At 45.2% G+C, this 26,511-nt stretch overlaps 1 protein-coding gene across 4 annotated transcripts in view; it reads right to left on the minus strand.

The window, feature by feature from the left end:
- The window catches only part of ANGPT1 (angiopoietin 1), a 274,758-nt gene that overhangs the window by 237,865 nt on the left and 10,382 nt on the right, over positions 1–26,511 (minus strand). For 2 of the 4 annotated variants that reach the window (XM_053247661.1, XM_053247660.1), the window contains one exon: positions 18,218–18,462. In XM_053247661.1, coding sequence (XP_053103636.1) covers positions 18,218–18,295 — 78 coding nt within the window. In that variant the 5' untranslated portion in view covers positions 18,296–18,462. Of the gene's footprint in view, positions 1–18,217; positions 18,857–19,850; positions 19,878–26,511 lie in introns of those variants that run through there. The other 2 variants (XM_053247662.1, XM_053247659.1) reach the window with 2 other exon arrangements.

The raw sequence follows: 26,511 nt of genomic DNA on the forward strand, positions 1-26,511 counted from the left end.
CATAATGGCCACCGCCTCCACTTCAGACACTGCTGGAACTGGGAGCAGAGCCTGCCGGGGGTGAGTGATGATACGTGCTAGGCAGGACTTCCATCACACATGTGGATGGCTGTATTTGCATGTGGCCTTTTTAAACTAACACCTGAATAGGGCTATTCTCATCAAGGGTTCTGGGGCAAAAAAATCCACGCAGCTATCAGCCCATGGCCACTGAAGGACGTACCACTGCTGGCAGGGAGGTTCATTTCTCCTTTTGAGAATTTGGGAAATGGTTTCCTCAATATTACGCCCTGTGGGTGGGGTGGAAACGTTAGGAGGGAGACCACATTACAGCAGTACTAAAAATATGGAATGTTCTTGATAAATACAGACAGTTGGGTAATGTGGTTAACTTTAGGCAAAATTCAGTGACAAGCTAACGGCCCCACCCCATTCACCAAGAAGTATTGCTAACTGTATCAACACTCATGATGAACTTCCCTCAAGATTTCTACAAGAGCAGGACCCTACAAATTCACTTCAAAGTTCAGTGCAGGCAAACATTCAGTAGCAGGAAAATTCAGTAGCATTGTGGGTGTCGGATAAAGAACGAGCCTTGAGAGTCCGCAGCGAACGTGATCTACGATTGCCAATAATTTTGCAATCAGTTAACCTGTGAATATAGCAATAGCAATAGCAATAGCACTTACATTTATATACCGCTTTATAGCCGGAGCTCTCTAAGCGGTTTACAATGATTTAGCATATTGCCCCCAACATTCTGGGTACTCATTTTACCGACCTCAGAAGGATGGAAGGCTGAGTCAACCTTGAACCCCTGGTCAGGATCAAACTTGTAACCTTCTGGTTACAGGGCGGCAGTTTTTTACCACTGCGCCACCAGGGGCTCAATATGAGCAATGCTGGCCTTTGCAGCTGGCAGGCAAATATTCCCTAGCTGTGGCATATATACAGGCATCTACAAATCCACTTGCCAGCTCACCAGTGGCAAACGCACCCAGATCTCTGGCAAGCAGGACACCCAGCAACACAGAGATCTCCTCACTAGAGGTTTCCTTTCCACTGCTATTTCTGAGAAGGTAAGAAACAGCAAGAATCCTTTCTAAGTAGCAGGAAAGGGCTCCTAATGGTTCCCCCCCACCCACCATCTAGTCATGCTTATCTCCTAAGACCCCTGCCTACGTGCTAGAAAAGGATCTGAGGGAATAGAAGGGGTTGGTGTTAACCACAAATAATGGCTGGCTAGTGAGCTGAACTTAAATTTGTGGGTCCCTGCATATCTAAGATGTTCACTTGAGAAAGACCACTAAACCAAAAATGAGATTGTAAGCCAAAAACTATATTGTGATTCAGACCAGAACTTAAACTGAGAAAATTAACAGAAGTAGGGAGAGGATTTAGTTGTAACCTAGCTGAAGTTCTCTCAGCCAAAAAAAATCTGCTCAAAGGAAGTGCTGGCTCCTTAAAGGATAACACCTACTGTGTTTCCCCGAAAATAAGACAGTGTCTTATATTAATTTTAGCCCCCAAAAATGCACTAGGGCAATTAGCGGTACATCAGAAATTACTGCTAGGTCTTACTTTCGGGGTAGGTCTTACTTTCGGGGAAACAGGGTACATTTTAGCAAGAATGACTTTGCCCCCACCCCCACTCTACAAGAGAATCCAAACAAATTAGCAGAAAGACTTCTGTACACATTCACCAGATCGTGCATGCATTTCTGTGCCCAAAAGCTTCTCCTGTTTTGAAGGGAAAGTTCATGTCTCCAAACGTATTGGCATCTTATCAATGTTATCTTCCCCTGATGGCGTGAGAGTTGATGTTCCAAACAGCTGCTTCTTAGATCTGACCTGGGCAGAGCAGTATATTCAATACTGAGAAGGTATCTTTAGGAAGATAGCTTTTACTCACATTGGCTGACAACTTCAGAGCAAGTATAAATAAGGCTGCCCAAATAAGCAGGCTGTCTGTACCTCTGAAAGGCAAAATTTCCAAAGCTGCTTAGGATATAGCTCCGGCAGTTATCTCTGGAACTGTTGCAGCTCTACAAAATATTTTCCAGGAAGATGGAATCTTCAAAGGTCAGCAGTGTATATACTTCACAAATTATCAGATTGAAGTCCAGAGATAGCTTCAAGGGTGGTCAAGGAGAAATAATGTCATAGTACTATTTGCCACCAAGCTCCACATCTCATATCTGTCTCAATATGCAGAAACATTCAAATCCTGATTATAATAATATGAGCTAGGACTGTTTAGTAGGGGTGTGCACAGAACCGGTTTTTGCTGGTTCGTCTCAAATCCATACCGGATTCAAGCCAACCTGTCCTGGGTTTGGGCTCAGCCAAACTGGATCCAGTCTGGTTCAGCATCAAGCAGGCTCGCAGGCTGGCTTGGGGGCTATACTTGTAAAGGGGAATCCGGCTAGGATTCCCCTTTACAAGTACTGCGGATTCCCTCGCCTATGTGGGGAGTGGGGGGAGGGAATCCTTTACCTTTTAAATGAAGGTGCCGGGGATGGCGCAGGCAGTGGCCGTGGACACACTGGAGGCAGAGCTGGAGGCTCCTCCAACCCCTTCCCCGCAAATGACAGTCCAGGCTGGTTACGCCCCAGTTCAGGCCTCTCTGAGTGTTCAGAGGCCCTTTCTGTCACCATGCAATTTGCATGGTGACACAAACAACTTCTGTGCATGGGCAGAGGCCACTCTAAGGGCCTCTGTGCATGGGCAGAGGACCAAACCAGGCTGCAGCCAGCCCGGACTGTCATTTGGGAGGCCTAGCTGGATTCCCCTTTGCAAGTAGAGCCTGCGAGCCGGTTCTTTGAACCGGGGCTGGTCTGGTTCAAACTTGACTGGCACCCCGCCTTTGGGGGCCAGTCCAGTTTGTACTCATTGGCCAACATGTTTCACAGTGGCCTATAGTTTAACCATAAAAAGTGAAGTGCTGGGATGCATAAACCGCACACAGAAATGAAACACATGGTAATGGGGGATGATGCACATTTCCATTACACTTTCCAAAGAATATATATATTGCAGAGAGCTGTCATGAAGGACTGGCTCATGAACATGCATGTTCAACAGAGGAACATAGGAAGCATTGTGATTCTGGCAGACATGGCATTTGAATCCTCATAAGCAGTCAGCTGTCAAGCAATAAATACTATGGCATAGCACTTATCAGTATTATCAGATACTAAATATCACTGCAAGTTACTATCAGCTACTAAATGCTATCTTATGTCAATGATCAAACACAATCAAATACCAAAATCAAATATTGTTGTCCCATATTGAAATGAAACCACCATCAGATGTCAAATACAGACATCAAATAGTTCATGAGGCTGTTCACACAACCGAAAACTGGCAGTATTGAACTCTGCCCACTCCCAATTTTTGGTTGTGTGAGAGCAAAAACTAGGAAGGAGTAGGGAGATGTGGTTGTGTGGGAGAGGAGCTGGGTAGGACAGCTTTTCCACCTACTTTGGTCAAATGCTGGTTTTGAAAGCTGGGTAGAGTGGTGCTGCCCTTCCCTGGTCCTATCTCCAACTCCTGTCTCCCACACAATCACTTCTCCCTCCTCCCACCTAGTTGTTTGCTCCCACACAACCAAAAATTGGGAACACGCACAGCTCAGATCTAGGTAGGACACTTGTCCTACCCAGTTTCCGGTTGTGTGAACAGCCTCAGTGAATATCCAGTTCTAATTCATCTAAGATAATTTTCTAAAGTAAAACTCATTTCAGCTCTAGTGAGTGAACAGTCACAGACAGTAATATCCACCACCCCCCTTCTCAGTTCAGGATCATTTTTGAAGAGTTATCTGAAAGCAGATAGACCACACCCAGAGAAGTTCCCTTTGTAATATTGAGCCTTCCTCCTCCCCTTTCCCAATTTTACCCTCCAGTACAGGAGGATGGAAGGCTCAAAGTGGTGAACACAAGAACAGCCCTGCTGGGTCAGGCCCAAGGCCTATCTAGTCCACCATCCTGTTTCACACAGTGGCCCACCAGGGCCTCTCATAAAACCACAGACAAGAGCTGAGGGCATGCCCTCTCTCCTGCTGTTGTTCCCCTGCAACTGGTATTTAGAGGCACCTTGCCTCTTAGACTGGAAATGTCTTATAGCTAGTGGTGTGCACAGAACCGCTCCAGGCATTTCAGTTCGAGTTCAAACTGAACTGAAACCAAACAGACCAGTCCACGTTCCGATTCTAATGAACCAGCTGGTGGTTGAATTTGTGCCTAGAACTGGGGTCGAACCAAGTCAAATGGGTTCGACCCTGGTTCTAGTGCACTGGGGGAACTGTATGGGGTTTTTTAAAGGTGGGTGGGCACCACCACTGGCATGGCATGGCTCCTGGTGTGTGTGTGTGTGTGTGTGTGTGTGTGTGTGTGTGTGTGTGTGTGTGTGTGTGGCAGGATGGCGGTGGGTCCCCTAGGCCCTGCTGGCACTCCTCCTATCATCGTGGGCTGGCATGGGCCCAATTCAGGCCCCTGCACAAGCAGGGAGGTAATCAGAATAGCCTGTACACATACACAGAGGCCATTTGCGTCACCACACAAATTGCAACATCAATTTTTTAAAACCCTTTTTAAACCCCAGTTGAACTGGGCCAAACTGGTTCAATCCAAACTGGGCCTGGTTTAGCTCAGACAAGCCCCCCCCCTTTTGAAAGACTGGTCTGGTTTGAGCTCCAACGGGTCAAACTGGACCAGTTCAACTTGAACCCCAGTTTGGGACAGACTGGTTTGCACATCCCTACCTATAGCCACCAGACTAGTAGCCATTGATAGATTAGTCCTCCATGAATTTATGTAAGCCCTTCTTAAAGCCATCCAAGCTGGTTGCTGTCACTACATCTTGTGGAAGAGAATTCCATAGGTTAATTATGAATTGTGTGAAAAAGTACCCCTGGTTCTTGTGTTAAGAAAGGGAGGCTATGAAGGGGGTTGAAAATAAAGCTGCCCTTATACAGATCTGGGCACATTTGGAGTACTGTTTATAGTTCTGGTCACCATATCTCAAAAAGGATGTTATAGAACTGGATAAAGTGCAGAAGGCAACCAAGATAATCAGGGGCCTAAAACAACTTCCTTACGAGGCAAGGCCACAACACCTGGGGCTTTTTAGACCTCTAAGTTCCCACTATTCCCAGCAATGCAATGGAGAATTCTGAGCATGCTTAGAAGCCTTCTACCATCAGAAGTCCTGGGAACTGTAGCTTTTAATTTGTTCTGCCTAAATGGATTAAAAAGTGCAGATGCTAACAAATTCATTGGTGTATATGTTTTAGTAAGTAGGAGCCCATTTCATCATATCCGTGAAGCATTATTCTCAGTTTACAGATATATATATATACACACACATACACATGGACAGAAGGAAGGATGGAGAGAACATTTTTACACAGTGAGGCCAGAAGACCCAACAATGCAAGAGAATAGTTGTGCCCAGTATCACTGCTCTGAAACAGTTCACACATTCACCATGTATTGAGTAGGGATATGCAAACTGATTCAGTCTGTAATCTGAATTCATTGCTGACCCCCAGGACAGCCCTCTCATTGGCCTGGCCTTCCAGGGTTTTTAATTGCTTGTAAATTGTTTTTAACTGCTGTTAGTGTTCGGCCGGGTTCTCCAGGGTTTTCAACTGTTCAAATGTTTTAACTGTTAATTAGGTTTATGCTGTTTTTATAATTTTGATTTTAAATGTTAATTGATTTTAATTGTTTTTATTTTGATGTAAACCATCCTGAGCCTTTTTTTTGGAAGGGCGGTATATACATCGAACGAATGAATGAATGAATAAATAAATAAATAAAATAATACACGTGAGTCCTGCCTGCTGTGTAAGATATTCCCCTTAGGGGATGGGGCTGTAGCGCTACCGTAGTTCAGTGGCAGAGCATCTCCTTGCTTATAGAAGGTCCCAGGTTCAATCCCTGGCATCTCCAGGTAGGGCTGGGAAGCACCCATCTGAAACATTTGAGAGTTGCTGCCAGTCAGTGTAGATCAGGGGTTCTCAATGTTGGGCCACCAGATGTTAAACTCCCATAGTCCCCAACCAAAGGCCACTGGGGCTGGGGATTATGGGTGTTGAAGTCCAATAACATCTGGGGACCCAACGTTGAGAATCCCTGGTGTAGACAGTACTGAGCTAGATGGACATACTGATTCAGTATGAAACAGTTTCCTACATTCCTATGCACAGTCCAAAAACAAATGGGAATAATGCATGAGATTGAACAACACAAATTGCAATGTAAGCATAGAATTGGAGGGGTCTTGTAGGCCAACCTCCTTTTCAATGTGGGGAATCCAGAGCTGCAGCATCCCCAACAGAACAGCTGGTCCTTCTTCAACATCTGCTTGAAGTTCTACAGTGAGCAGGGGGGCACCCAGGTGATTAGCTCCCATTACTGAGTTTCTTTTAGTGTTAAGAAGTCCCTCCCAAGGTTTAACCAAATCTATGTAATTCATTCTCATTTGTTACACTTGGCATTCATTTTTGGAACAGATGATAATGAACTGAATGGGCCCCATGCAGCAGATATGCCGTTTGTTCTCAGAAGAAATGTGCACCCCTTAAACACATGCACATGTTTAACAGCTTAAGAACTAATCCATTTTAATATGCATGCAGCTTTATACACATGGAGATAGCACAGTCAGGAACTGGATTCATGGTTCCTTTTCCAATAAACATTCAAAAGCTCCAGCTCTCCTAAGCAGACCGGGTTGGGGGCGGGGGGCGGGGAAGAGCTACAGAAAGGCAGACTTAAAAAAAATATGTATGTGCAGCATCGAAACATAGCTTTAGTACATATACACCCTAACAACTAATCTGTTATTTCTTTCAGCCAAACAGCCAATGCCAAGACCACAAGTGATTCAGAGCAGAGAAGCCTGTTTTTTTAAAATTAATAAAAAAGAAAAAGAAAAAAACGGAGATGGAGTTGAGCCACAAAATTCAAAACCCGGTTTCTTTTTCCCAAGCTCTAGAATTTTGTGAGGCGGAAGACCAAGGGGTTCTTCTAGTGCCATAGCACAGCTTGTCATTTAAATTGGGGGCTATTATAAAATACGGGTGTGGATCAGAACCATCCTGCAAACCCAAGAATACTTATATATGCTTTGGTTCCCTGTGATCTCATATTTGTGAGACGAATGCAAAGCTTCCAATACACTTTTACAGGTACAACTTATTTCCTAGGCGACTTATTTATGTGGGACTCCTTACCCGTTGTATTCTATCTAGTAATCTTTTATGTTTTGTGATTTTAGAAGTTTGTCCCAGTCGGGATCCTGCAGAGAGTTGGTAGCGGGGAGCGGGGAGAGTCAGAAAGGAAAGGGAGGGAAAGGAGAAGGAGAAAAATGGAGTTGTTTCTGAATAAAGTCTTAGGTTGCATTTGCATGTAACGCGGTTCCACACCCCCTCCCCTGCTCTCCCATCCGAATTTGGACGCATTGGAGAGTCTGCTCTCTGCAGACTGCAGAGAGGTGGGGGAGCTGGTTGTGTGGGCTTCCTTCTTGACTGAGGGGACAGTCCACACAGCCAATCAGAGAGGGAGGAGCTTCCTCCCTCAACTCCAGTCTGGCCGTATACAGTCTCCACTGCTGCATTTGGACAGAACAGAGGCTCCCTGGACCCTTGTTTTGGAGCAGCAAACTCACTACAAACGAAGTGTTGGAATTGGATCTCTGGAGCACAACCTCGGGTAAGGAAACCTGTAACTCCAGCCCCCTGTTACGTGTGAATGCAGCCTTAGTTAAACTAGCATAAGACTACTTCATGTTTATGAAGTAAGCAGCTATAAAACATTGCCCCAGGGGCTTAAACATTGGTGTCTGGTGACACACCTCACTGGGCATGCCTGCTACTCTGCCCCGCTACAAGGGGTGAACAAATGGGACATAGAATTGATTTTGCTGGAGGATCTCCTTCTCCCTCTCTCTCTTTCGCAATCTACATCCCTAATAAGAACTCCAAAGCACTTGATACACTAAAAAGTGTTAATGAAACATACGTAGTATAGGGGCTACTGCAAAGTAAGAAATGTCAGGGCTAAACCTTTGGGCTTGATAAATAGATTTTTAGATTTCAAAGCACCAACCCTTAGGGAGGGGGGGAAGACACGTGCTGAAGAGAAAATCCACACAAGTTTTACTGGCAAGCACTCTTTGGGAATCTCTCTTCTCACACGCAACTAACTGCACACAGCGACTAGTGTCCCTAGATGGGGATGCACATCACTATCAATGACATGCATCCAGCCACTTCAGTGGAGTTTGAATACGGATGTGCACAGCCTTCCAGCTGCAAGCGCTGTATAAGAAGATACCAGCTTCTTACTGCCTGTCCCTTTTGCTGGATTGGGATTAATATATATGTGTGAGTGTGTGTGCGTGTGCGCGTGTGTGTCATTTACCCTTCACATTGGCATGGATTTTGTTTAACTCTCTCTGCATTTGATTAGTAAAATACACACTGCTGCTTTCAGACTGAGAGACTGTCAGGAAGACATTCTAAAGACAAGTTTTGTTCCTGATAGTTTTGTATGATTTAATGTTACCACAGAGCACCAAGCTACCACTGTTATTAATGAAAATGAATAACTTGGGGTTAGGTGGCCCGTTGTGAGAGGGCTTTCAAAGCCTGAGAAACCTTTGGAAAGGCTAAACTACAAATAAATGTAGTGGTACCAATAGAAGTGAGATTGATGTTCTAAAAAAACAACAACCAACCCTTTGCAATTTCCGTGTGTGTGTGTGTGTGTGTGTGTGTTCTTAATTGTTGCCAAATAAGTAATCTCTCAATGGCCAGTCCTTAAATGTTTCTATGTTAGAAGTCACTTGGACTTTTGTTGTGAGCACTTTAAGCATCTCTGTGGGTTACTGGAATATGAGTGAATAAAGCATTTAACACCGTCCAGCCACATGAATAGAAGAAAGATGTTTTTAATGTCAAAAGCAGCCAACTATTTTGCTTTTCGACACAAAGTGTGTTCTGACTTTGAGACAATGTGGTTGCAATTTAATTATAGAGTTACTGGCAGCTTGGCCCCATCATTGGTTGCAGGTGTAAAATTAAATGTCCCAACACAGCCAGCCAGGGAATTCTAATGTCGCACCCATTTTTAGTGGCAGCTCTGTAAAGCCCTGTAGTGCTGCTGTGGGATCATTCCTTAAAAAACCCCAGGCAACTCAACACTGCTATGCAAAGAGCTTTTTCTGGATGAGAAGGGAGCAACATTAGTCCAGACAAGATGCCACAACCACCGCAGTCCCTCCAGGAGCATCCATAGAGCAGAACAATGAACAGAGGGGCTATTACCCCTGGACTTCGGGGCCAAAGTCCAGAGCCACCACAGCCCCTAGGGGCCTCCAAATCCTCTTTAGTCTGACCCTTTAGGTCCTGGCTCCAAAATTACCTAGATGCACCTCTGACAATGATGTGTCATCAGTGTGGGAGGGAGTTGTGGCTGACCTACTGTGCACAAGTTCCATATGCATTGCATTGTACCAAAACATATGCACAGTTACACAGGAGCGCTATTGTGCAAATGCAAGAAATTGCAGGGAGTTGCACAAAGAATGGCGATTATTTCCCACGACTATTCATTGCAGAATTCCCTTCACACAATTTTTTGTATGTACACTACATTTTTTGTATGTACACCGTTATGCAACTGTGCACATGGCCCATTGCAACATATTTGCAACACTGCACAGTATGTCAGCCACTATGTTCTGGGAAGTATATCTGGGAAATGGGACAGACCCATAGACCAATACCGGGCACTGGCAAAAGATACCACATTAGCTTCAATGCTTGCACCATTCCAGAGTGCTGGTGTTGCTTTGGAAGAACTAGAAATGTCAGTGGGCCATTCAGGATGGAGAAAAAATGTCTATTGACCAGAGGCTCCAGACTACTTTATAGTCTTTACAGAGGTGTAACTGGCAGTGTTGGGAGCTGTTCCAAGGACACAAGCATGCTGCCCCAGGCCCCCCACCCCAGACCCCTCATTCTATGACCTCCAGGCAAAGGTGCTCTTACCCCCAGACCTTGGCATCCTGGTCTGTGGCCTCCAAGGTCCAGGAGGCCCTCCAAAGGTCCGGGGGCCCTCCTACCCCCACCCCATGCCTGCCCCGCCATTGTCCCACTGTTTTGTCCCATTGTTTTGGCGGCAAACAGCTGCGCCAAAAACAACAATAATTGTAGTCGCCATGTGCACGGCTGGGGGTGGGGGGTGAGCTGAGCAGGCCTCTCCCACCCCCACGGTGGTGGCAGGCAGAGTGGGAGCGGCCATTGAGCCTGACTGTTTGGCCCAGCGGCTCTTGAGAACTGTGAGGCGCTCCAGCACACCTTCAGTTAGAATAGAGTGTCTCAAGCCCATGACATTGGGGCTTGCAACACTCTATTCCAACCACACCGCCACTCTGGAGCACCTCAAAGTTCTCAAGAGACACTGGGCCAAACTGTTAGGCCGAGCGGCCACTCCCACTCCACCCACTGCCGCCACCACAGGGGTAGCAGAGGCCTGCTCAGCTCACCCCCCTACACCTCAGCCACACACATGGCAGCTAGAATTATTGAAGTTTTCAGCACTGTGGTGGCATGTTTCTGGGGAGGCTTTCTTTAGACTGGAGGGGGGTGCACTGGAACCCTTCAGGTCCAGGCACCAAAATTACCTAGGTGCGCCCCTGATCTGGATTACAATTTTTCTCCCTGATGTGCTAGTTTTCTATCTCCAGGAAGATATTTAAATATTGTAGCATCTTAAAAAAAAACTTATTTTCCCTAGCTGAGTCTGAAGCAATTCTACCAGCTTATACTGACCTCATGTTGCTGCATGTATAGATCCAACATACACTGTATACAGAAATCTCATTTGCTCAATTTCACCCAGTCAGCCCACTAGGGCTGACCACAGATTACCCATATCTCCAAGCCAAAATCCTATTATCTGAGTCAACAGGCTGTAGAGTAAGTCAGATCTCAAATGTTATGATGTCAGATAATACAATGATTCTTAGGTCAGTGTGGTAGAGATGAAGAATATACTTGGGAAATCCTGACCAAGTTGGCAGCCAAGCACAAGAGCTTGATGGGTGACCTTGTGCATGAGCTAAGAATGAGTTACTCAAAGTCATACTATTTCAGTCCTTCATCATTCAAGTGGAAATGACAGAGGTCAAAACCACAAGAGTGGTGTTCATGAATAAGGAAAGGATGGCAAAGTATTTTGGACCTTTAGTTTTATAGGAGCAATTGTCTATACCCAACCTTGGTTCCCCAGATGTGTTGGACTACAACCCACATCATGCCCCACACAATGGTTTTTTACCACTGTGCTTGGGAATGATGGGAGCTGTAGTCCAACAACTTCGGGAGAACCAAGAAGCCCCTAGTCTATACGTTCAAAAATCACAGTTTTGAGATGCATAACATTACCAAAGCTGAATGACGATTAAGAAAAAACTAGCTAGAAGGAAATCAGGAAAACAACTCAGCTAGTTTCCCACCTCTAAAGAAAGGGTTGGGCAAAACCAGCCTGAACCCCTTGGTTCAATTTTGAAGAGCACTGTGAGCATAGCAAATCAGAAATCAATGGTCCACTGAGTTCATGAGATGTGTATCTGTAAGATATTATTAGTGAAATGTGCCGTGACCTGATTTACATTTTGCCCTGCAGCTGATTTTACACAATGGACCAATTCAAGCCCAATTTCATTGTTAAAGCATTTTCAGCCTAACCGGACAACTAAAACCTTATTATAGTTAATATTATAATAGTGTCATAGTATACTTGGACTTTCAAAAAGCTTTTGACAGAGTTCCCTACCAAAGGCTCTTAAGTAAACTTAGCCGTCATGGGATAAGGGGACAGGAACCGTTCATGTGTGGATTGGTAACTGGTTCGAGGAGAGGAAACAGAGGGTAGAATAAATGGACAATTTTCATAATGGTGGGAAATAAGAAGTGGGGTCCCCCAGGGATATGCACTGGGACCAGTGCTACTTAACTTCTTCATAAAGAAGTTAAATGATCTAGAAGTTGGGGTAAGCAGTGAAGTGGCCACATTTGCAGATAAAACTAAACCATTTAGGGTAGTGGAATCCACAACAGATTGTAAGGAGCTCCAAAAGGATCTCTCCAAACTGGGGGTGGGCAACAAAATGCAAATGCTGTTCAGTGTAAACAAGTGTAAAGTGATTCATATTGGGACAAAAAAACCCCAACTTGACATATACTCTGATGGGGTCTGAGCTGCCAGTGATTGACCAGGAGAGAGAACTTGGGGTTGTGGTGGGCAGCTCGTTGAAAGTGTCGACTCAGTGTGCAGCAGCTGTGAAAAGGCTAATTTCATGCTAGGGATCATTAGGAAGGGGATTGAAAATAAAACTACTAATATTATAATGCTCTTATACAATTCTATGGTGTGGCTATATTTGGAGTACTGCGTACCTGTACAGTTCTGGTCACCGTATTGTAAGAAGGACATTGCAGAACTAGAAAAGGTACAGGCAACCAAGATGATCTGCAGCCTGGAGCACTTTCCTTATGAGGCAAGGCTACAGCATCTCGGGCTTTTTAGTTGGGGAAAAAAGTGACTATGGGGCGACATGATAGAGGCGTATAAGATTATGCATGGAACAGGGAGGGTGGACAGAGAAAATTTTCTCTCTCTTACACACAACACTGGAACATGGGGTCATCCCATGAAACTGAAGGTCAGGAAATGTAGGACCAACAAAAGGAAGTATTTTTTAACACAGCACATAATTAATCTATGGAATTATTTGCCATAGGATGTGGTGATGGCTACTAGGTTGGATGGCTTTAAAAGGGGCTTGGACAAATTCATGGAGGGCAGATCTATTAATGGCTACTAGTTTGGTAGCTATAGGCAACCTTCAGCCTCAGAGGCAAGATTCCTCTAAATACCAATTGCAGGGGAGCAACAGCAAGAGAAAGGGTGTGCCCTCATCCACCTCTTGCCCGTGGGCTTCCCAGAGGCATCTGTTGGGCCACTGTGTGAAACAGGATGGTGGCCTTGGGCCTGATCCATCAGGGCAGTTCTTATGTTCTTATGTTCGTGTACCTCCTACATGACTTTTTACTAGAGGTGGTCTCAAATTGCTTTCCTATTTTTATTGCTCTTTTCACAAAGTTATTATGAAGTTACAGAATTTATAGGTCATATACTGGGATAAAAGGGAAAGTAGTTGGAAGGGTAGATATTCTAGTAATCTGGGACCCAACATTCAGGATTCAGGATACACTTTAGCTCAAGGTTTCTTAACCTTGGGTCCCCAGATGTTGTTGGACTACAAATCCCATCATCCTCAGCCACAAAGGCCATGTCTGGGGATGATAGGAGTTGTAGTCAACATCTCCTCTATCCCAGTCTCTGAGACGTGTATCTATGCACAGGCACATAGGAAGCTGCCTCATATTTGGTCCATCTAGCTCTGTAATGTCTGCTCAGACTGGCAGTGGCTTTGAGGTTTCAGGGAGGTATTTCCCCCCATCCCTGGTGATGCCAGGATTGAATTTGGGGCCTTCTGTATGCAAAACAGATGATCAACCCCTATCTATGGCTCCATCCCCAGTTTTAAGTGGTTCTAGAAACATACACCAAGGCAGGAAGAATGGACCTACCTGCTGTCATAGTAGCCAAGTAAGGAGGTTTAAAGGTGCTGGGGAAAGAATGGGGTGATTGGCATGGGAATGTTATTTGTACATCTTCAGGGTCTGAAAAGAGCTCATAGTCTGCTTTCAGATGCCACACAAAGAACCTGAGATAAAACCACCTCAGGTTGGCCCCTGAGTGGCCAACAATAATCAGGGGCCAACACATTATAACCTCATCCAGAGGTTGGTGGGGAGGGATCAGAACCGTGGTTGGGTCCTGTAACCATGGTTCTGATAATTCACATGTTCCCATGTGACATGTGAATTATCAGAACCATGGCTACAGGACATGTTTACCAAACTGAGCTTCCGGAGACTGCAGTATGCAGTATGTCATCTGGTTTGGGCAACTTGCCCAAGTCAGACAAGGGAGGAAGCTCCTTCCATTGCTTAAACTTAATTGGCTGGTGTGGTTTTCCTTCCTGGGTCTCAGAAAGCCCTCGCAGCCAGTTTCAGCCCCCTTCCAGGCTCAGAGATCACAGTTCCAGCTTGTCTGGGAGAGGGTCAGGGACAAGCAAGAGAACCGCGGGTTCATTGAACCCACAGTTTGGTACAACGTCTGAATGGGCCCATTAGAGTGTTCAGAGGACAAAACTATTTTTCAGCTTTTAAGGAAAGAAGATAATTGAGCTCAATTATAAATCAAGCCTGGAGGTTTGGTTCATAACTAATGATGATAAGAGTTACATTAGCATTGTGCAGGGCTGGGTTCAAGTCCCAGCTCAGCCATGAAGCTTAGCAGATGACCTTGAGTCAGTTCCTATTTTTTGTCTAAACTTCCTCACGGGGTTGTTATGGGAGGGGAATACCACGTAAGCCACCTGAGCTCTTCAGAGAAAAGGCAATATACAAATGAGACTCAGACAGAAAGAATATCAGAGATGAAAACCAAAAGCCATTATCTCCATATTAAACATGTAATTGTATTTGAACACACCCCAAGCCATGACAGCTTGGGGAAAAGACAAAAATCTATTTCTACTCTATGGAAAATCACATGGGATGGGGCCATAGCTCTTTGGGGTGAGGTTTTACTCAGTGACAGAGCATTTGATTTGCATGCAGAAGGTCCCAGTTTCAGTCCCTGGCATTTCCAGGTGGGACTGAGAAAGACTCCTGCCTGAAACCTTGGAAAGCTGCTGCCAGACAGTGTAACTAATACTGAGCTAGATGAACCAATGGTCTGACTCAGTATAAGGTAGCTTCCTATGTTCCTACATTACTAGCCCCATTCTGAACGTTTTGGCACATTAAATCCAATAACCAGTTATTTATGTTTAACACCAAGGTTATACTTTTCCAATTTTGGAAAAAGAATTGCTGGCCACATCATGCCAATGCTCAACTTTCTTAAGCAATAACGAACACTGGAATTGTGTAGAGCGATGACTAAATGGATGCCATACACACATCTGCACAGTTGTGAAACTATTTGTACTTCTATTGATGCCATACATTTGGCTTAGTTCAGCATGGGGAGGGGGAGCTCCTGAATGGTTGCCAAGCTAAAAATTTCAGACAGCTATTCTCTGACAATGTTTAAACACTGAAATTACAACTTAAGCATTTCAATATTGCGTGACAGCCAGTTATTGTAAGGAATCGAAAAAACCCGTTTGTGGTCTGTTTTACACTGTTAGAACATACATGGCAGACGTGAAACCTGGGGTTAAACAATAAAGGAAGTTATCCTTGTTAAAATAAATGCTTCTAGAAAAAGCTATAAATATGTTTACCAACTCTTGATCTTCTGGTAGTTTCAGCGCGAGAGGCCCACTACCAATTCCAGCCAATCACATCCATGCCAACAATGGCTATGCAAATTTTATTGGACAATACTGAAACTTAATTGCTTGCAGTCGGACAAGGAAATCTTCCATTTTGATTTGAACTGACAAATTATTGTAGGATGGGTTTTAAAATGTTTATTTGATTTCCAAAATCTGCCCTTAAAATAAATTTCAAAAAGGATCAAACTACATTTCTTCCAGATTAGCCAAGCTAAAACCCTCACAATGTCAAGTTCCTAGTTAAACAATGCTTACATTAATTCCTTTTTACCCCGCCAGTCTCCAGTCCAAAGTGTACAAGCCTGTGTTTGGGATGTGTTCTAATAGAAATAATATGTTCTGACGTATTTGAATGTTAAACAGTTTTAATAGATGTGATATATTACGGCAAAGGCTCAAGAATACACCACATTGCAGGCACATTTCCCCCTCAGTTTTAACACAATTATAATGATGTGCTTGGGTCGTGGCCATGGGACCAGTAATATTTCCCATTTACTGTGTCTGTGGCAATATATTGTTCCACACAGCAGTATTGGAACTGATGGCTTTAAAAAAAAATCGTTAAGGGACATAAATCATAGCTTTGGAGCTTTAATTGGTCCCTGTAATATATTCTTCGCAGTTAAGCATTATTCATTCATTGGAAAGGGCCATGGTTGCCTAAGCGCCCTGCAATGACAGCCACAAGGCAGCAAATGGATTATTCAGAGATGTAATAATGTAGCCAAGTCGTGTGATAACAGTGAGTCATGCCATTCTCCACTACTCCTAACCCCACACAAATACTGCAAAGCAGGTTCTTTTATTGTACGGACAAGCAGAGATACATGATGCTTTAGCAATTGCAACTTTCAGGAGACAGGATGGTAAACCTTTCACCTATTCTCAAACTTCAGAATAACCACTGAAGAATGCACGCCTGGGATCAACCATTTAGATACCAACTGCCTGTTCATCATCGATCTTCTCTTATACCATGAGGGTCAGCTGCAATTCAGAGCCCCCCCCCCACTCTGGAGACTCATTCTTCTTCTTCTCCTCGCACAGTATGCAAGCAAAATAGTGGGCTTAGTTCAGTCCCTAGTGGTCAAACATAGAACACGGAACACAATCGTGAATGTGATCTAGCAGAGCAACTTTTGGATAGAAAAAAAAAAGCAGCATATGAAAATAGAGGTGTTTCTCTCACATCAGGTTTGCTTTTAAACTCCCAAAACAATGCCCTGGACAACTAAAGATGACCACAAAAGAGTTTAGACTCCTCCTCTCCTTAAATTGTCCTCTTCCTAAAGTTGGGTATGCTGTTTCAGACTACAAAGGTATGCAAGCTCATACTTGGGAAACAAGTCTCACTGAATTCAGGGGGACTTATTTCTGAGTAAACACACTTAGGCTTGTGTTGAATGTATATGGAGAATGAAATACAATGAAACTAAAAGTGGAAAGGTAATTCAGCAGGTCAGATTATGTACAATTTCATCAAATCATGAAAACCACATGGTTTCCTCCAGATGATTGTGAGACGTCAGTGAAAGTAAGGAACTCAAAATGTCCCAGAGCTTCACCATATATAATTAAATGCTTTGCATATTTAAACAATATGCAAAGCATTTAATTATATATGGTGAAGCTCTGGGACATTTTGAGTTCCTTACTTTCACTGACATCTCACAATCATCTGGAGGAAACCATGTGGTTTTCATTTCTGTTGGAGAAACTTAGGACATTAATCAATGGATTGTCAGAGATGACTGAGGCAATTTCAGAATGTTCAGCCAATTCAGTTAAAATCAAAATGATTCCAAATTATTTGTCAGGAATATATTCATATGCATGGTTCTAGTCATGAACTACTTTTAAGATGACAGTAATCAGCTGCCAAGGGGTTAAAAAAAAATCCTCCCTACCTAGATGCACTGCTACAAAAATATAAACAGTTCCAGCAGAGTTGTTCAGACTACGCACACTAGTGACATTACTAACTTGTGTCAGCTTTTCCTTAACGGAACCAAAGAAGGTTGGGAAGCATTCTGACAGATTATCCAAGTAGCACAGACCACAGAACAACTGATCAATTTTCAAATCATTCATTACTGATCCAATACAATGTTGACATTTCTGTAAGTCTAGACTGTGTAACCTAATCAATAGTGTTTGATGTCCGGTGCAATCAGTTTTATTTTTAACATTAACCCCCGCCGCCTTTCCACCAATTATCTTAACAGACACATATACCGAAAGTGCAGTCTGAGCAACTAACAATATTGCTGCCCAATGGCATTAAAATTCTTCTTTAAATGTTGTGCATGCATTTATTTTTAAGAGCATGCTTTTACTGTCAACATACCTGGTGATGCACCTGGCCATTTGATAATTAGCCACCTATGTAGAATATAGATGGATGTCCACAGGTGTTTCTAAAATATTATCAGAAGCGTTGGCACAGACACTGAGATACAAGGACTGAACCTGGAAAACTAAAATCTCCCAAAAACATGTAAAACCTTAATCCTAATTTATTTCTCTGTGGAGACCGCAACATTTTAAAGCATAGACTGTCTTAAACTGCAGAGTGCATACTGTCACAGTAACATTTTAAAGCATGAAGAAAGTGTTAAGTTCAGCATATATAACATCTGCATTAGAATTCCCTGCTGTAGCAGCATCTGAGCAATCAAACAAGGTGCGTGATAAATGGGGGGGAAAGAGCACGTACCTTTTGTAGCCACTGTGTGTAATTTTCCATCACATGCTCCAGGCGCTGCAGTTTCTGGGAAGAGAAATCCGGTTCCATGTGGGGGGCATCCCTTTGGAGAGCATTGGTGTTGTATTGGTCAGCGGTGCTTTCGCGACAGTTCCTGTCCTGTTCTGGAAGGATGAATGTGTAGGTGCATTGCCCATGCTGAATCCGGTTATACCTTCTTGCATTGGACTCTGTGCTCCGGTGTGGATTACTGCAGCCTACGTGAAGCAGGAGAGCAGCGAGGAAAGCAAACCCAAGGAAAATGGTCATGTTACTAGCCCTCTTCTCTCCTGCTTTTAGAAACACTTCCCCTCCACCTTTTCCTTGCTGCTTTGAAAAACAACTTAGTTATTTGGCTTTGCCTTTAATGACCTCTTTGGGGGATGAGAAGGTAGAGCAAAGGCTGAGTGAAGAAGATTCAGATCACAACCGGGACTTTCCCCCCACCCCCAAATCACTGTTTCACGGGAGCCGATCACGTCCTTAGCTGAAGCTGGAGCAATTTATTGCATAGTAGCTGAGATTTATTGTTTCCTCTCGGTGGCACTTCAGCCTGTAGGCTCTCTTAGTCAGCTGCCCAGGCATAGCCTCCGTCTCTTTCTCCTGCCCTAACTGCGGCCGAACTGCGAGCTTCTCGGAGACCTCAGTGTATTTTAAGGGTGCACATTCAGCCAAGTTGGAAGCCGGCAGCCTTTCACAAGATGACAGGAATGTGTGTGTGTCCCTGTGCTAAAGGATGCCTGGTGGGTTCGGCAAGGAGGGATCATCTTACACTCTCTGGCTGGATGCATGACCTCAATCATGCACGCCTGCTTGGCTCCCTCAGCACACCCACCACTGCTTGGAGCCTTTGACAAAGTTTAACGAGTCAAACAGTCCACCTTAATAGACTTCCTAAGTTGAGACTGAACTATTAAAATGTACTTAGAGGGTCCAGGCTTGTTGCCGTCCCTGTCCCCCCCAATAAACATACAGACTGCTGTGCGCAGCAAATCCTTACTATCACAGACTAGATAGGACTTTCTTAGGGAATGCACGATCAAAATGTGGTTGATTCTCGTCAGATGACAGAGGAAATGCATGTTAAGAAAGCAGAGGGTGTTTTTTTTTAAAGCAAGATACTCTATTTTATCAAAGTACAGAATCTATTCTATGCTGAACCAGAGAAACGATGAGATAAATAGCTGTTAAGGAAATGGCAGTCAGCAAATTATTTCTTTGCATGTTGGTACAGGATTGAAAAGAGTGCCAGCATATGTAAGGCTCCAAGGGGGAGGTGGTGTTCCGGGACTTTCTTGAACCCAGAATTAAAGGATGGGAAAATACAAGGTCAGTCTCAGCGCAGGCCAGGAGAGGAGGCTATTTCATCACCTCAGCTCTCCTCCTGGCTTGCTGTATCCAGCCAGTTCCTTCTCCAGGGGACTTCTGACTCCCATGCTCAAGAGCAGCCCTCATCATTGGCTGTCTTGGCTTTGAACGCTCCAGTACAGAACTGACAGGGCATAAAGCCTACTCCAAGCCCCGCCCCTCCCCCACTTCCTGCTTCCTGCCATGCCCAACATGGCTGCCCCACTGGAGTTGTTCCCTGCAGTTCTCCCTGCCTTACCTGCTCAACCCCATTGGGACCTGGCCAGTCTGGAACCATCTCATCCTCACTTCCTTGGGGGGTGGGGGACAGAAGCCCCAAAGGAGGGATGCTGTGCTCTCTGGTGGACTCCACAGGGCCATTCAGGCAACCAGGCAGATGTGCAAATGGTATTCTGTGTATATCAGCTTTCCATGTGATAATTCTTCCCCAGGAGATTCCTTTGTAGACCCATTTTCTACTTTCAAGCTAGGGGACATGCTTCGGGAGAAATATCTTTCTAAGCTCTAGTGCACACACAAACATGAATCAGCTGCATGTGATCACCTATGATTGTGAACAAGATATGCATAGCTTTATTTTACATCTCTGAAACTGGTCTACCAGTTTCTCTATCCGAATGTAATAACGCTTCATATTCCTCCCACAAACCTACCTTTTCCAGTCTTTCTATGTAAACCACTTTTGAGAATTTTGATTGAAAAATGGTATATTTTCCAATCACTGTTGTTGTAGTAAGTGTGAGTTTGTGGCTTGGTCTCCCATACTCCAAAATATAGCAAATGAAAAAATTGAGTTACTTTATTATGCAAGTACATAATTTATGTTTTAATATTTATGTGAATTTTTTAAAATTTAGGGCCCCTTTATAACATATGCTACAGGCCCCACACTAGCTTAATCCGGCCCTGCTTCTCGGGCTCTTACTGGCTGTCTTATGATGAACAATTCCAGTTGTGTAGCACAGTGGATCAGGCCATTCCTTGGGATAGGAAGGATAGAGAATTATGCTGGGATAAAATGTCTCAGGATTAGGCGGCAGCTGCTGGGAAGTGGGCTGATAGCAGGCACCTATTGTCTGTAGGCATGGCCAAGGCCCATGCCTACAGACAATAGATAAGGATTCCCCAGTGAAAGGTAAGGGCAAAGGGGCATGTTGGGAATTCAACACAGCTGGTAGATGTTTTTGCTGCTCCTGGAGATACAAACATGAGTACTCCCACTCTGGACCTAATTGTGGCTAATTGCTTCAAGGCAGGAGCTGCTCGTGGGTCACCTGGCCCCTCACCAGGCAAGCCAGAGTTGGCAGGCAATGGGTCAAGGGGATCTGCTCACAAGGGCGCCAACGCAGGTACCTCTACAAGCTCACTACGATATCTTACAGTGCTCACATGTCATCTCCCACTCAAATGCAAATCAGGGTGGACCCTGCTTAGCAATGGAGACAACGCTCTTGGTACCACAAAACCAGCTCTCCTCCCAAGCTATTCAAGGCAGCTTAAAGTATCAAAATTGTACAAATATGGAGGAACTAAAAATACTGCAAGGGGTAACTGAAAAAATCTCAGAAAAGAAGAGATGCATTATAAGGTCAAAAAGCAACTTTAATTTAATATGCTATCCATTTTAAATGGGTTGAGATTGTATTGTTAGCAACTGTGCTGGTTTTTTGTTGTTTTTTTATAATGCTGCTTTTCAAAATTGCTATTGCTTATAATGAGGTAGCATTCAGACAAAGGTACTCATGAGAAGCACCACTGAAATCACTGAGAGTTATTTTTACTGTCTTAAGGCCCATAAATTTCAATGGAACTCAGTAATGGCTAACTGAGTCTGAATGCTACCCATGAATTCGTAGAAAAGCCGTCTATACATATATGATATAAATTTAATACATGAATAGATTACACTACTAATAAATTATTCTTCATGTTCCGATGGACACACTTAATGTCATTTTATTAAGGTCTTACAGTGAGGCTATTCCAGGGCTGCTCTACTTGGGCCCTCCTGCAGATGTTGGCCTACAATTCCCATAATCCCTGGCTATTCCCATAATCCCTATGTGGCTGGGGATTATGGGAGTTGACGTTCAAAAACAGCTTGGGGGCCAAAGTTGAGCAGGCCTGGGCTATTCTCACACACCACCTAACCCAGGCTAGAGATGCCCAGCCTGGGTTAGACTTCGCTTGAGAAGTGAGAACCACCTCGATGGGGCCCTATCCCAGCAGGGCAGTGCCACTTAGTCTGGCTTTTAAGCGTGGCTGTTAGCCATGCTTAAGGGTGCAAGCGCTCCCTTAGCCCCGGCTACCTGCTCGTGTGCAAGCACAGTCTGCTTCCAGCGCGGCCGCACACAGAGACAGGCACCTAGAGTGCCCATCTCCCAGGAGAATCCCCCAAAGCATTGTGCGTGTTGCATGGTGCATTGTGGGATTCCTGGAGACCGGGATGCATTGTCCTGGCCTCTGGAGATTCATGCTGCACCACACAGTGCTGCTTGTCTGAAGCATGGTCTGTGCTCCCAGGAACATGAAATTACTCATCTGGGGGAAAGTTGAGTTTAAGCAGCCTTCCCGCCCACCGGCCGCCCCGCTGCTGCTGCTGCTGCTTCTCCTCCTCCTCCTCCTTTTGTATTTTGGAGCTCTTCAACAGGCACTCCAAGTCACAGCGTTTAGCAGCCATTAGCTTTCTCTGTATGGTCAGAGGAAGCCTGCACAGCCAGTCCTGCTCCCGTTGCTGGCTCCCAGACAGGGATTGTGATCATATGGGTGTGTGTGCGGGGTGTGTGTGTGTGTGTGTGTGTGTGTGTGGCAAACTTTGTGTCCGTTGCACCTGTGGTTTGTCATTACATGCGAAGGCGGCCTTAAAGTTTTGCCCCCAGAATGCACTGGGAACTCTCTCCCACTGTGTCCACAAATCAGTGTGGGCTAGTCATTTGCTGGTCATTTGTGTGGGCTGATCATTTGACCTCATGAACCAGCAGCCTACATGGCTCAAGTTAAAGCTGGGGCTCCGTACTTCTCAGCTGGAGGGGGTGTCAAAATCAGGGCACTCCAAACCCCTAGAGCTGGATCCATGTTGTGCCTATGCATGTATAGACATAGACACCCCACTCTGCAATTAGAAACCCTCCAGAGTTCCCGATCACATGGAAAGATGCCTACCCACATGTGCTTGAACACATGTAGGTCTGTCCCAGGCATGCAAGGGAATGTGCTGAACCCCATCCCCCTCTGTTATCTGCACTCAGGCAGATTTGCAGAGGCCACAAATCCTCCATTCAAGCAAGTTTTCAGGATGCTTCAAGCTGCACCCTGAAAAAGGCGGAACTGCTCACCATAAGTATGGTGTACAGCTATAACACATGTGTGTATGTTTCAGTGTGACTCTTGTGAAGATCTACGGAATGAGGCCTTGGAAGAATAATATATTATATCACCCTGTACACCCAGTAGCAGCTGATACAGCTGGGTCAGGGGAGGAGACACTAAAAGTGTTGCAGATGCAGGTTGATCTTGGTCTCCTCACCCACCCCATTGCTGCACTCATCAGCTGGCATACAGTGGTGTGTGGAGTGAGTTTGCTGTTGCAGCTGCAGGGTTAATCCTTAGCAGCACACGGGCTGGTTATTTGATCAGTTTGGGAATGGTGTAGCTCATTTAGTGCCCTCCCCTCCTGTTCCACCTGTAGCAGATACTACTGTATATGCCACTGCATTTTTGGAATGGCTTTTAAATATATTTTTAAAGAAATATTATTATTTTAGAGAATCAACAAATGTTAGAGTTGGAAGGGATCTTGGAAGTCTTCTAGTGCAACACTTGCTCATAATTGGCATGTTATCATGCATCTATTTGAATGTCTGTGTGTGTGTTTCTGTATGCTTGGTGTGCATGTAGATAGAAAGAGAGAGAGACAGTGTGCGTAAATCAGTACATTCTCCTTCGGAAAATTACATACATTTGATAAGCATATGCTCTGTCTATGATATTAGGGTCTGTTTGTTTTGTTCTTCCTGTTGGTTTTGCTAGATCAAATCTTTTTGCAATATACCACACAGAATAGTTGGATTACTTCCAGCCCCATTTCCACTGCATTGCCAATTTTTCTTTAACATGACAACAGATTTCTTGCCAGACACAAGTGTGCACATGTTACAATACAGGTTGAATCCAACACAAGCTTGGCGCAACTCGGTTAATAGCTGGCGTCCCCAGCGATGAAAACTCAGAATTCAAAAAGCAAAGCAGGAACCTAATGTAAAGAATACAAATACTGGAAAAACCCTAAGCAGACTGGAACATCCCAACCAGTTTGGATCTTGGCCAACCACGTGCAATGTCTCTGGAAGACCCAGAAGTTCCCTTGATGGCACCTACCAAGGATGGAATCACTGCTGATCAGATGTTGGAGGAACAATTTGGATTGTACTGTGCCAAAACTGCCAGGGAGGTGACTTTCCTGGTGCTACAGTGGGGATGACTCTGGGGGTAGCAAGACCATCTTGGAAACCTGCTTGGGAACTGTCCCTTTTCCCGAGCAGGGTCTGGCCTGGTTTGCATTTGGATGGGAGACTACATGTGAGTGCTGTATGATATTCCCTCAGAGGATGGGGCCATAGCTCAGGGGGAAAGTATCTCCATGCTTGCATACAGATGGTCTCAGGTTCACTCTGTGGCATCTACAAGAAGAGCTGGGAGAGACCTGTAACTGGAGAACCATAGACAATACTGAGCTAGATGGACCAATGGTCTGACTCAGTATAAAGCAGCTTCCTACGTTCATATTATATGCCTCCCAATTCTCTTCACAGATCAATCGATCATAACCAAGGCACCCTGATATGTACAGGCTTCATGCAACATACATTGAGCCCTTTCTCATGATCAGTGAGAAGTGTTCTTGGAGGGGAGAGCTGCTCACACTTACCTTCCCTGCAGACAATCCCTTGTTGCTCCCTGGGCCCACCCAGACCATCGCCGGTAGCCACCAGCCACTCATGTTGCGGTTTGTGATTATTTAGCAAAGCACCAAGGAAGCTACCACTCCAGTTACAGAGTGCAGAGTTTAGTTGGTGCAGCTATTTAAGGAACACGCATGGACATCACTGTGGAGTCTAAACTAAATTGATTTATTGGTGAAGTACATTTGAGATGGGAAAGACCTATCCTATCTATCAGCTACATAATGAATAGGTAGGGAGAGGGAGAGATGTTTCCATCTTCTCTCTAGGAGGAAAGGAAGAAGACCGACTCACTACAGGAAGTACCCGAGGAGTCATGGCAGGGGTCATAGAGCAGAGGCAAGCAGGGATAGGTAAGGAGACCCTCACTAGCTACCTCTGCTCCCAATGCCCCTAGTGGTCATTAGGACAGTTGGAGCAAAAGGTCTATGCACTGGAACGCCATCTCCAACAGAAAGCGGCTCAGGGGATGGGATGTGTCCTCTTGACCCTCGGAACTCCCAGAACTCCTAGGGTGCCCAATGCTGCTGCAGCGCTGGCTAAAGGCAGCCAGTGCTGCACACGAGCAGGGACGAGGGAGCAAGCACTCCCTTAATCTCATTTAAGAGGGTGGTTTTCAAGGTGGGTTTTCCACAATGGTGCCGCTGGCAGCCGCTCGGCTGCCGCGGCTTCATGCACGCAGGCAAAAACAACCTTGGCTACCTTCGCCCGCTCTTGGCTTCACATGTGAACAGCCGCACTCTCAGTCTCAGGATAACTTTCTTTATCCAAATAAACTTTCTTTATCCAACCCCAAATAAATTATAACTGCAAAGGCACAGCCAGCACCAGCTCTAGAATCAATAGCACCCTGGACTGGCTCCCCCCCGCTCCCAGTTAGTTTGTTGATTTTGCCACTTTTTTTGCTCAATAAACATTTAGCCATCAGCACCCCCTTCAGGTTTTTGCCCCCGGTGACCGCCTGGCTCACTCACCCCTAAGGCCGACCCTGCACACAGACACACACAGAGCCCTCTCTTAAAAGTGTAGGAACCCTGTTATTGAACCCAAGCTGTTTAACTGGGGTAGGGTTGAGACCATTAAAGGGACAGGGTGTTTAATATGGAGAAGTATTCATGTATGCAGTCCAGCACCTACAGTCTGACTTAAACTGACCCAATTCACCCCCAGCACAGCACCCCACCAGTGGCTGTTGATGAGTTCTATAATATGTTTCTTTCTTTTTGTGGGAGAACCATCTTATTTATTATTTTTGTGTGTGTGTACACCTCTTTGAGAACTTTTGTTGATAAGCAGTATGCAAATATTTTAGCAGGGAAATGACTTGACTAACAAGCAGAAGGTTGCTGGTTTGAATCCCCGCTGGTATGTTTCCCAGACTATGGGAAACACCTATATCCGGCAGCAGCAATATAGGGAGATGGTGGGGCTATTCTCACAATCAGGCAAAATCGGGCTAGGAGAGCCTAGCCTGATTTTGCCTTATCGTGGGAGCCTTCAGGCTCGCAGGTGAGCCCGGTGGCTCCCAGGCGGTTAACCCGCCTACGTAGCCCACCCCTAAAACCGGGTTTGTGGAGCGAGCACTCCGCAAACTCCATTTTTAAAATCATGAGTAGCTGCAGTGCAGCTCCGTGCCACGCTACTCACAAGGAGACCCCCGGAGCGGAGGCAAAAAGCCGCCTCCCAGCTCCGGGGGTCTTGCCAGCATGCCCTGTGCACTCGAGCAGGGCATGCTGGAGCTTCCAGGGGCCGGTTGGCCCCCACTCCCCCCAGTCCCCACCGGATCCGTCACGAAGCCGGCAATCGTGTGGGTGGTCGATTCGGCCACCCAGGTCTCCCTCCCTGCTCATGTGCAGGGAGAGCAGGCTTAGCCTGCTCTCCCCACTCACCTGCAAAAACCGGGTCTCACTGATCGTCAGACCTGGCTCGCTGAAATGC

The sequence above is a fragment of the Hemicordylus capensis genome, chromosome 4 (assembly GCF_027244095.1).
Source record: "Hemicordylus capensis ecotype Gifberg chromosome 4, rHemCap1.1.pri, whole genome shotgun sequence".
NCBI lineage: Eukaryota > Metazoa > Chordata > Lepidosauria > Squamata > Cordylidae > Hemicordylus > Hemicordylus capensis.